Source organism: Mesoplodon bidens (genome assembly GCF_964165515.1).
Source record: "Mesoplodon bidens genome assembly, chromosome: 6".
In the NCBI taxonomy this organism is placed as follows: domain Eukaryota; kingdom Metazoa; phylum Chordata; class Mammalia; order Artiodactyla; family Ziphiidae; genus Mesoplodon; species Mesoplodon bidens.
Window position 1 is genome coordinate 83,741,406 of NC_138162.1, and position 12,969 is coordinate 83,754,374.

At 36.9% G+C, this 12,969-nt stretch overlaps 1 protein-coding gene across 1 annotated transcript in view; it reads right to left on the reverse strand.

Annotated features, from left to right (window-relative positions):
- TRPM6 (transient receptor potential cation channel subfamily M member 6) overlaps positions 1 to 12,969 on the reverse strand; it is a 139,678-nt gene that overhangs the window by 22,621 nt on the left and 104,088 nt on the right. Inside the window, 5 exon segments of the mRNA XM_081236652.1 lie at positions 2,610 to 2,635; positions 4,473 to 4,531; positions 5,858 to 5,949; positions 8,864 to 8,987; positions 12,753 to 12,865. Of these exon segments, the coding sequence (XP_081092778.1) occupies positions 2,610 to 2,635; positions 4,473 to 4,531; positions 5,858 to 5,949; positions 8,864 to 8,987; positions 12,753 to 12,865 (414 nt within the window).

Genomic DNA, 12,969 nt, shown 5'->3' on the forward strand with positions numbered 1-12,969 from the left:
TCAAAGATGTATTTCCTTTGAACCAATTACACCTCTGTGTTGCAGAAGGCACTCGGCTGCCCATCACATTGCACGACATCCCAGAAGCACAATTCTCTGAGCTCCCTACCAAGATGCAGTACCCACATAAAGACATTATTAATACCAAGTTATTAGCACACTACTTCACTGACTTAAAATGACAACAAAATGATGAAAACACATTAAGAGGAATATAAGAGAAACAAAGAAGGAGGCAGAGAATGTGACAGCAAGGGATTTGTTTGGTTACAGACGGACTGTGTGTTGGGAACACCTCTTGCAAGTTTAACTGGTTCTCTTCTACCTGCTCAAGTCCTAAATTACAAGGCTCAAGAGAAATCCTTTGCAACAGTTTTGCCATTTCATAAAATCAAAATTAAAGTCGAGAACTTTAGTCTCATGGTGGGAACTACTTTATACCTTGTAGAGGAAGCAGCATCATGAGCCCAATTTCACAGATGTCTCTGGCTTCTTGTTGCTGGATAAGGAAGGGAAGAAACTCCCTCCCTTTGGGGGTGCTGGGTAAAAGGTAAGATCATCAAAAAAGACTGTTCCGGGCTTCCCTGGTGGCGCAGTGGTTGAGAGTCTGCCTGCCGAGGCAGGGGACGCGGGTTCGTGCCCTGGTCCAGAAGGATACCACATGCCACAGAGCGGCTGGGCCCGTGAGCCATGGCTGCTGGGCCTGCACGTCCAGAGCCTGTGCTCCGCAACGGGAGAGGCCACAACAGTGAGAGGCCCGCGTACCGCAAAAAAAAAAAAAAAAAAAAAAAAAAAAAAAAGACTGTTCCTTTCTAAGTTCGATTCAATAATTAAAAAAAAAAAAAGTATTTAGCTCCCACTAAGGGTCGTGCTAGGCATGAGAGATGTGAATAAGATGTGGCTCCCACCTTACAGAAAAGCAAATATGAAATACATGTAAACTATAATCACAATACAGTTTGCTAAATAATATAATAGAGGTGTAAATAGAGGCTTAGGGAACCTTCATAGACAAACAATGTGAAATAGAGTATGGGCATCTGAGTCTGACAAAACTGAGTTTCAATCCTGGCTGTGAGATCTTGTTCACATTCATTCAGCATATACTTACTGACCTACTATGTGCCAGGTATTAGTCTATCCTCGAGAGAAAGAGCAGTAATGAAAACAGATAAAGCCTACATTGTAGGAAAGGGAAATAGGAAATAAAGAAGTAAATATATAATATTAGAGTATATTACATATATATTGAGAGAGTTAGGAAGCGTGGGAGACAGGGAGATTACTATTCTATATTATATAGGTTGGTTAGGAAAGACCTCTCTGATAAGGTGAAATGTGAGCAAAGACCCGAAGGAAGAGAGGGGGTGAGTCATATGGATAAATGAAGAGTATTCCAGGCAGAAGTAATGGCAAGTGCAAACATCCTGAGGCAGGACCATACTTACTGTGTTAAGGAGGAGAGAGTGGCCAGAGTGGACTGTGCTGAGAGCAAAGGAGAGGGGAGAGTTGAAGGGGGGGAGCAGATCAGCAGGGCCTTGTAGATGGTGTTTGGACTTTGCTTTTACAGAATGAGCTGGAACACCATTTGAACAGAAGAGTGACTCAATATGACTTTGAGTTTAAAAGTGTTATTCCAGCTGCTCTCTGGAAATAGAGAGACGGTTTGGAGGCCATCCTGTAATGCAGGGAAGAGGTGAAAAGTGATATGTGGGGGTAGCAAAGTGATCAGCTTCTCAATATATTTTGAAAGACTTACTGATGGGTTGGCTGTGGGCATGTGAGAAAATGGGAGTCAAGTATGACTGCAAGACTTTGGCCTCAGCAACGGGAAGGATAAAGTTGTAATTTCCTGAGATGGCAGAGAAGGGAGGTGGAACATTTTGTTCCACATTTGAAGATGCCTTCTAGATACCATGTGGAGAGGGTAATAGGTAGGTGGTCACATTCTTCATGGAAGAAATATTGCATAAAAGGGCTCATTCATGAGCCTGGAAATTTGGACTGGGGCCAGACTCTCAAGAGCATTGAGAAAGAGTAAGGGGTTTGCAGCCCATCCTATAGGTAATGGGAAGGCACTGAAGGTTTCACATAAGTGATGAAGGTGCCCAGTCTGTATCGAGGGGTCAGGAAGATGGAAAGGTACAGGTTGTGATGAAATTTGAAAGTAGCTAATGAGAGTGGCTTCACCAGGGAGATGTCTCACCAAAGTACGCTTGGTCCTACTTAGCCACTTGGGGCATGGAGTTCCACTGAAGACATATCGGAAAGGAAATCCACATACAATCTTATGAATGGTTCTTAAATAACAATGTGTTAAACGATGACAGTAAGAATTGTTGAACAGTCTAAATGAGCTCAGTGGCTATACCCTCACTCACAGAGACAACTAGAAAATCACAGTCAAAAACAGGTAACAAAAATTTTTAAACCAGACATCACTCCTGATTTATCTGGAGAAAGACATTCAACTTTCTACTTTTCTACCGAACTTGCTACTTTGTAAACAAAAATCATAAATAGGATTTCAAGAACTATAAAAGTCTGAGACAGCAGGAGAGTAAACCCCACCACTGATAAGATGAAAAAATAAAAATATAAAAACTTACTGTTAACTCCATTTGAACTTCTCAACCTGTTTGAAAAATTAAAGTTGTTTAGATAATGCTTCAAAATTTTCAGTGATCAAAGAAAGGAAAAGTGTGTGAAACAGTAATAATACAGTCTATAAGTATATATGTATATACATGTGTATATATTACTTTGAAGGAAGGGTATCAGTTACATTTGACCCCTACCTTTAGAGAAACAGTTTACAACCCTACAATTGTTTTCATAGAAGAATGAGCACCAGATATACATGTAATTGATTTACTGAGTAGGCCCTAAGCTAACTGAAAAGCAGTTGTTGGTTTTGTTTTTAATTAGTTATGTGATCACACAACATATATAAGATTTAACTGTGCTTGTGTTGTTCTGGATCAATTAAACTAAAGGCTTCCTGAACTATGCAAAGCAGATGCCTACAAAAGAGTCTGTGAATATCTCTGGACAAGCCAACAAATCAGTTTCATTAGCCCACATGGCCCCTAAATGTTCACAGGCTGAAATTAGCTCTCTTTAAATTGTTACATGCCCTGCTCAAGTGCACAAGTGGCCATGGTCAAGTCGGAATAAATACATTCGAAGAATATCTCCAGTATTTAAGGTCCTTGGGGAAGCAAGTACAATTACAATTATTGTTTAATTTCATGCTGCAATAACCCACTACTCTGCATGAGCACAAACTACTGAACCTTTGGGAGAAGAAATTCATGTGCACATTAAGGCTAGAGGCAGGCTTACACAGAGAGACCTTGAGAGCTCCAGAGAAAAGGCCATCTCAAACAGAGCTGACTGCAAACTGACTGCCATATTCCACCTGCCTGGCATCAACGGGCCCTTTGTAGAGTACAGATGCTTTTGAATTCTGCTCCTATAACTCTAAGAATGGTTAATTTGATGACGTAACTGGGAAAGTCCATAAAACACTACAAACAGAAAAATCTTTGCTTGGTTGGTTTTCAAATTTTCTCTGAATAAATAAAAGTCTAGGAGGAACCTCAAGTCTATAAAAAGGTGAGTTCTCTATCTCCTCTCTCTAGCCCTGTCTTCCTTTCTCTCTGTCTCAATCCTTCTCAACTTGTTACTGCTTTGACAAACACTTAGGATGTTAAGGAGAAACCAAAAAGATCCATCTTATAAACTAAAAGGAAAATTTTGAAAAAAAACCTAAAAAATTTATTTAGTTTTCATTCTAAGTCTTTTTATTTTCAGTCAAGACAAATTTATTCCTACTTTTTAATGCAAATTTCACTCTTATCTATCAGAAAATATATGATACTCATTATTTCATGTGTGCTTTTTTGACACTAAAAAGACAAATGGTTAGGGACTTCCCTGGTGGTGCAGTGGTTAAGAATCCTCCTGCCAATGCAGGGGACACAGGCTCGAGCCCAGGTCCGGGAAGATCCCACAGGCCACGGAGCAACTAAGCCAGTGCGCCACAACTACTGAAGCCCGTGAGCCTAGAGCCTGTGCTCCGCAACAAGAGAAGCCACCGCAATGAGAAGCCCATGAACCACAACGAAGATTAGCCCCCGCTCGCTGCAACTAGGGAAAGCCCGCGTGCAGCAACGAAGACCCAACGCAGCCAAAAATAAAATTAAAAAAAAAAGACAAATGGTTAATTTGCTACAGTAGTACATGTATTATTATATTCTTAAAAGGCACTAAGGTGAGATCTTGTTGCCAGAAACAGGAAAACTAGGAGAATGAATAATTTTCATTCTTGCTAACACAAGAAAAATACTGTCATTGGACACACACTTTTTTTTTTCTCCTTTTCTTACCCAATTAAACCTTTATTCCCAATCCAGTTAAAAAAAAAAAAAGCCAAAGATGCTTAAAGACAGACATTTAGAAATACTCACTGAGAGTTCCTATTGACCTTGGTGCTCCTTGAATTCCACAAAGAGTTTTTGCTTAGATCCTGGGCAGAAGGGAAAGGTCATTACATGTTCACCCAACTCTCTCCCACCCCAAGCTTCCAGTAATACATTTGCAGAACACACTCCTTGGAGGGTATAGTTCTTTTTTTCCCTTCCTCTAAGCTCAATATTTCTCTTACTAAACATGCAAGACTCAAGCTAGAAAGCTGCATAATCTTAGCACAATATATGAGTAACTCAATGTGGTGACTGACCTTAACAGAAAGAATTACTTTTATGGGGACATCAAAGAGAAAATGTAATACATAACGGTTTTTACAAAAATGAGTGTGAACATATAACATCAGTTAATGACATGAAAGAAGAAAAGAAGGTCAAAGTTGACAGGAAACACTGACCATTACATTATTATATCCTATCATCAGATTATTGTTTCAGTTGATGATTATTTAGAATGTCACCTTGAATATATCTCATTCTATTTCTATACTCCAAGCATTACTCTAGGCATTTTCATCGGTGTTATTTCTGTTATCCACTATCAGTCTCGTAAGGATGGCATTAACCCCATTTTAGAGATACAGGTAATGAAGCTCACAGGTTAATTGATGTATATAGCTTTGAAACCTAGGAAGTGACAGACCCAGGATTTGACAGGGCAGACAGGTCCCTGCCTCCAATTACCTTCAAGTAGTCTTATATTTTACTTTCACAGATTGCATTCCTACAAGAACATCTGAGGTTGTTAGTATACATTCATATAGTTTCCAAGGTCATAGAGGTAATATTCAAACCAAGACCAAGATTAGATTTTGGGGGCTAGTCTAACTAGACCACACTTCCCTCATGGTGGATGGCAATAAAACAGGCACATATTTGCAAATGGTAAGAAAAACAGACTGCAAAATCAGTGGTAGAGAAACACTGGAAGTCCTTTACCCTGCAATGTCCAAATCCCTTCCAACACATCTGCAAAGATGTTTGCTTTGCCTGTTTAATTAACCACACTAAGTGAGGCACTTACAACTTCAAGAAATAAACCATTCCATCCTTGGAAAGCTCCAACTGCTAAAAATTCCTTCTCAAATCAGGCTGAAATCTGTCTCCCAGTAGAGTCTATATGTTGATGTTAGCTCTACCTCTTAAAAGTGTATTGAAAATATCTTATTTTTCTTCCACATGGCAACTTTTATATATGCAAAAACAGTTTCAAAAATTCCTAAATTCTTTCTATTTCATGATAAAAATACCCAGGATAAATTACTGGGTGGATAAATTGCATAAAGGCAAACAACAAGGAAAGAATAAAGTGGGGGGACAAAGGGTGAGAAACTGAGCTTTTAAAATATCAAATAAAATGTTTTTACCTCTTGAGACTGCCTTACATAATCACTGACTTGTACAGAATGCCGTTCAGTTTCTCTACTTTTCATTTTCTGATATATGTAAGATTCTAGACCTTGTTAAAAGGAAGGAAAAAAAATAGAGAATACGTGAAAATATGTTACACTTGAATCACAGTTCCAAATAAAAGATCTGAACACCATGCATTCATCCAAATTGGAATATAGGGTTTTCTTTCTCTTTTTAGCAAGTTTTACCAAGATTCCTTTGTCCTTTTTGAGCTTTACTCAAGTGGCTGAAAGCTATATACCCTATTTCTATTCTTCAATAGTCACCTTTACATTTATAACAATTTATACTTCTCTATCAAAGAATTAAGTTATCCATAACCTGCCCTCCTATTGAACACCTTTAGTAATTTTTGCACACTTACCTTCCCCTGCACCCTATCATCCATGCTTTATTTAAAAATACATGAAATTTGAGGTCCAAATTGTTAGGAATTCTTCCTTAACAACTGCATCAGGCATTACAGTAGGCTACTTAAAAAAGAAAACAAAAACAAAAGAAAGATAGAAAAGAATGCCAGCCAATAGTTTAAATTTTTATCCTTTTCTTTAAAAAATCTTGACAAGGATCATTACTGTTATTATTTTTTATACTTGGTACTTACAGAGTCACTGGCATATAGCAGGTGCCCAATAATAATTTAATAAATATTTGGTTGGATTAATTCTGAGAATAATACTTATTAAGAGTCCCTGGCTAAGGACATGGAAGCCACCTAAATGTCCATCAGCAGATGAATGGATAAAGAAGATGTGGCACACATATACAATGGAATATTACTCCACCATAAAAAGGAACGAAACTGACACTAACGCATATATATGGAATCTAAAAAAACGGTACTGATGAACCTAGTGGCACGGCAGGAATAAAGATGCAGATGTAGAGAACAGACTTGAGGACACAGCAGGGGAAGGGGAAGCTGGGATGAAGTGAGAGAGTAGCATTGACATATGTACACTACCAAATGTAAAATGGATGGCTAGTGGGAAGCTGCTGAATAGCACAGGCAGATCAACTGGATACTTTGTGACTACCTAGAGGGGTGGGATAGGGAGGATGGGAGAGAGGCTCAAAAGGGAGGGGATATGGGGATATATGTATATAGCTGATTCACTTTGTTGTACAGCAGAAACTAACACAACACTGTAAAGCAATTATACTCCAATAAAAATGTGGAAAAAAAAAGTTCCTGGCTAAATGTAGGAAATAACCATTTATTTTTTTTCCTACTGTTTAATGCTAAAAAAAAAAAAAAAGTATACAGGAAATGCAAAAAAGCTACTGGAAAAGAAAAATCAAAAAATTTCATGTATGATATTTTTTGTAACATCATAAAATTATGATAAATATGATTTCAATGATAGCACAGTATTATAATTAAAATTAAACAAACTATGCTTTCCTTTTTTTTTTTTAATTCTTTCCTTTTCATAGTTGATTTCCTCAGAACTTTACTTTTTGTCTTTAGAAAGATCTACCTGACAGGGCACCTCCTCACCCTCAAAATTTTATTTTTTTTAAATTCTTTTTTAATTAATTCTTAACTCAGACAAGTTTTTAAAAACTGAAATTCTCAACCCAGGATGTGGTTCAAGTTGATTAGCCAGGCGCCTGGAGTCAGCCTAACTCCCTAAATCTTCTCTTCCTTTCTGATCATCAGATTTACATGAGATTCTTTGCCAGAACCCTCCTGCCACACCCATCTTTCTCAGTTTGAAATTTTTTGGAAAGAACTTAAATAATTTGGGGGATGGGAGGGTGAGAGAGATGAGTGAAGATGGTCAAAAGGTACAAACTCCAGCTATAAAATAAATAAATACCTGGGGAGGTAATGTACAGCATGGTGACTGCAGTTAACAATACTGTATTGTATATTTGAAAGTTGCTAAGACAATAGATCTTAAAAGTTCTCATCACAAGAAAAAATAATTGTTAACTATGTGATGGATGTTAACTTATTGTGGTAATCATTTTCAACATATACATATATCAAACCATTATGTTGTACACCTAAAAATAATACAATATTATATCAACCATATCTTTTATATATTTTTAAAAAACATAAATAATGGAAAAATGATGCCAAGAGCAACTGCCCCTCCTTCAGTTGTGACAACGAAAAATGTCTTACGATGTCTTCAGACATTGTTGGTTGGGGAGGGGGAATCACCCCTTGGTTGAAAACTAGTGACCATAGAGCAAACAAAGTTTTAAAGAAGCATAGTAACATAGATTTCAATACAATATATATTTGTACCTAAGTTTAGTATTTCAAATAATTTTAAATATTTATGACTCCTTAATCACATAGTCCCCTCTGTTTAAAAATGAGTAAAGTTCTCTTATTATCAAATGCAAGAAGTTCAATGTTCAGTGCATTGCTCTCAATTCATAATCTGCCCTCATATATCCAGGCTTATTTCACATTCTATGCCTAGCTCACAGTCTTCGTTCCAGCTCATTGATCTGTCTTCTATCCTCTACAAACATCATTACGATTAAGCTTAAGGGATATTTGCCAATGGAACAAACACTATATGTAAGCAGTAGTAAATAACCAACTACAACTCAATCCACTGAATTGTGTGTAAAGGCTCATATCAATGTCACTTGACCTTTAAAGAATTTGTAAAATTAGACAACCCCACCCATAAATCAGACTAAATGAATACTCTCTAACCCAGATTCAACAGCTCTGAATACGAGATTATCTAAATTTTAATTAATTTAAATTTTTCTTTTCTAAATTCTGAAAACGATTCCATTAAACAAGTGGAAATTGCATCCCTTTCATAAAAACTAAAAGCAGAAAAGAGCTATTTTCCTAAGAGAGTGTGGTCATTCTCTCATCTCCCACTTGAAAGAACAGGAGGGACCACCACTGGTCTAAAGATCATACCCTGAGAAAACACTACCAGAATTTTTGGGATTCAAGAGTGTAGACTGTTACATACTTATCTGACTAAATTTGGACACCGGAATCCAGTTCTTGCTGCAATTCTGTTCTTCTGAGATCTTATTTTCTCCTGGCTCTGGGTTCAGTTGGTCACTTTGAGAGCAGGTGTTGACTGTTATGACCTGGAGAGAAAAACACTCGTTGGAACACAGTGACATTAATCTGAATACGTTTTGAATCACATTAATAGAGGTACTATGTTGAAGAGGAGTGGTTGTTAACATTGGCTGCACATTAAAATCACCTTGAAGCTTTGAACTTCCATCACTCATGCTGGCAGGACCCAAGCATCCATGTGACTTTTCTATCTGCAGTCATGATTGAGAACCAGGGTGGGGAGCAGTTCTTAAACTTGAGTGTGCATCAGAATCACCCAGGATTGTGTTAAACCACAGATCACTGAGTCCCATCCTCAGGATCTGTGATTCAGTAGGTTTGGGGCAGAGGGAGAATTTGTATGTCTAGTATGTTTCCAGGTGGTGCTAAAGCTGATGGGAGACCACAGTTTGAGAACTACTGGTAGAGAGCAAAACAACAAAAACGTAAGGGTTGGATCCAAAAGAACTTGTTAGAATTCTAGTTCTGTCACTTAGAAGCTATATGAACTGGGCAAATCATGCAATGTCTATGAGCTCCATTCCCTTCATCCTTAAAATAATAGATAGCCAATAATAGTGGCTGCCTTATGTCCTTCCCAGGGGCAGAGAAGAAATGAGATAAATTGACAAACTACAGGACAACAACCAAATGCAAGATATTAGTACTTGAGCTCAGTTATTTCTAGTTTAACTCTGGCCATTTTAACTATTTCTAAAATAACTCTATTTAAATTCATATTTTATGGGGTCCCAGCAATTCGTGGCATTTTCCCTGAAAGAAGAGTCTTTATCAAAGCTAAGTCTCTCCTCCAAAAGGTGATTTTACATAATTGATTCAATATTTATCTTTTTGCTTCTGCTTCTCATTCTAAAGAGAGTTGAGGTGCTTTGAAAAATGCACACATGTTATTATATGTAAAAATACATGTAGAACAGAAAAATGAAGCAGGGCATTAAGATCATGAAAAGTGAAGTCCTGCAGAATTGTCAACTCAGATCTAAGGCTTCCTAACAATAAACAAAAAGATTTACTGAATGCAAATGAAAACATAACGTATCAGAATTTGTAGGATATAGCTAGAACAACGATTAGAAGGAATTTTATAGCATTAAATGCCTATACTAGAAAAGAAGGAAGTCTCAAATCAACAACCAAGGCTTCTACCTTAACAAACTAGCAAAAACAAAAACAAAAACAAAAAAGGAGCTAATTAAACCCAAAGTAAACAGAACAAAGGAAATAATAAGGAGCAGAAATCAATGAAATAGAATTCAAAGAAAAAATCAATGAACCAAGAGCTGGTTCTGTGAAAAGATCAGTAAAGCAGATAAACCTGTAGCCAGACTAATCATAAAACAAAAAGAGAAAACACAAATATAAAATATTAGGAAAGAGAGAAGTGAGAAGTGATGTCACTACAGATCTCGCAGACAATAAAAGGATAATAAGATAATATTATAAAAACTTTATGCCAATAAATTTAAAAACTTAAATGGACAGGTTCCTCAAAAGACACAAAGCACACTCAAGAAGAATCACATAAACTGAATAGCCCTATATCTATTACAGAAATTGAATCTGTAGTTAAAACTTTCCCACAAAGATGGTTTCACTGTTGATTCTACCAAATAAGTAAGATTTAAATAATGTCTATTCAAACTCACCCAGAAAAATGAAGAAGAAACACTTCCCAACTCAGTCAATAAGCCCAGCATCACCCTGATACCAAAACCAGACAAAGATATTACAAGGAGAGAGATCTAAAGATAAATATTTTTCAAGAAAAGAGATGCAAAAAAATTGTATCAAGATGTTAGCAAAATGAATACAGCATCTGAAAAAGATAATACATCATGACCAGTTGTGGTTCATCCCAGCAAGGCTGATTTAATATTCTAAACATTACTTCTAACATTATAAAATTAATTAATATAATTCATCATATTAACATAATAAAAATGAAAAACCATCTGACCATATAGGTTAACACAGAAAAAGCATTTGACAAATGTCAATATCTATTAATAATAAAAATTCTCAGAAGAGTAAGAATAGAAGACAAATTCTTCAACCTGATAAAGGGCATCCACATAAAAACCCTACAGCTAACATCATACTTACTGCTAAAAGACTAAATACTTTCCACCTAAAGAGAAGAAACAAGGAAAGGCTACCTGTTTTCACCACTTCTATTCAGTATTGTACTAGAGGTACTACCAATGTAACTGGGCAAGAAAAAGGAATAAAATACATCCAGATTTGAAAGGAAAAAGTAATACTATTTTCATTTGTAGATAACATGATCATTTATATAGAACATTCTAAAGAAGTAACAAAAAAAACCCTACTCAAACAAATAAGTAAGTTTAGCAAGGTTGTAGGATACAAAATCAATATTTTAAAAATTATATTTCTATATACCACCAACAAATGATCAGAACTTAACCTAAATATAGACCTAAATATAAAATTCCTAGGAGAAAACGTAAGAGAAACTCTTAGTGATCTTGGGTTTGGCAAAATTTCTTAAATATGATATGAAAAGCATAGTCATGAAAGAAAAAAATCAAATATTGGACTTCATCAAAATAAAAGTGTCCTATGTTTCCAAGGACATTTATGAAAAATAAAAGGCAAGCCACCAACTGAGAGGAAATATTTGTAAAACGTATATCCAACAACGGGCTTATATCTAGAATAAGAAAAAAAAAAAAAAAACTCTTGCAACCTAACGACAAACAACCCAATTTTATTTGTTTGTTTGTTTATTTATTTATGGCTGTGTTGGGTCTTTGTTGCTGTGCACGGGCTTTCTCTAGTTGCGAGTGGGGGCTACTCTTCGTTGCAGTGCACAGGCTTCTCACTGTGTTGGTTTCCTGTTGCAGAGCACAGGCTCTAGGCACACAGGCTTCAGTAGTTGCAGCACATGGACTCAGTAGTTGCAGCACATGGGCCCTAGAGCGCATGGCCTTCAGTAGTTGCAGTGCATGGGTTCTAGAGCTCGCAGGCTTCAGTAGTTGTGGTGTGCAGGCTCAGTAGTTGTGGCTCGTGGGCTCTACAGCGCAAGCTCAGTAGTTGTAGTGCACGGGCTTAGCTGCTCCGCAGCATGTAGGATCTTCCTGGACCAGGGATCGCACCCGTGTCCCCTGCATTGCCAGGTGGATTCTTAACCACTGCACCACCAGGGAAGTCCCACAACCCAATTTTTTAAATGAACAAAAGATTTGAATGGATATTTCACCAAAAAAGATACACAGATGGAATATAAGCACATGAAAAGATACCTAGCAGCACTAGTCACTACGGAAATGCAAATGAAACAACTGTGAGATACCACTACACACCCACTAATATGCTAAAATTAAAAAGACTGAGCATACTAAGGATTGGTGAGGATGTGGACCACTGGAACTCTCAAACTACTACTCATAAGCTGGTGGGGATGTATGTTTCTTCTAAAATTAAACAAATACTTACTATAAGACTCTAGCATTCCATTCCTAAATATTTACCAAAGAGAAATTAAAATGTATGTCCACACAAAGACTTGTACACAAATGTTCATAACAGCTTTGTTTGGAATAGCCCAAAACTGAAAATAACACAAATGTCCTTCAACATATGAGTTGACAAATGAATTGTGGCAAATCCACTTTGCTGACTCTTAAATTTGCATCTTCATTCCTTCCAGGACAATGCTATTTTGTGTACGTGGCACTTTAGAATAGAGAAAAACCAAGCTAGGTTAGTATACCACCTCAATTGCCAAAAACACAAAAGACACTTACTGGCACCTGTAGTCCTTGTGTTTTCTTCTTTTTCTTTGACAATTTCCTATCCTTGGTTAGCATTTTTGCTTTGATCCATTTTGACTGTCCTATCTCTGAGGATTTTGAAAGATCTGTAAGGGAAATGATTTACATGAGAAAGTGTAAGATGGTAGGCGGAACCATTTTGTTTCACAGAAAGGACTGACAGAATAGGGAGAATGAGAATGATAGCAAT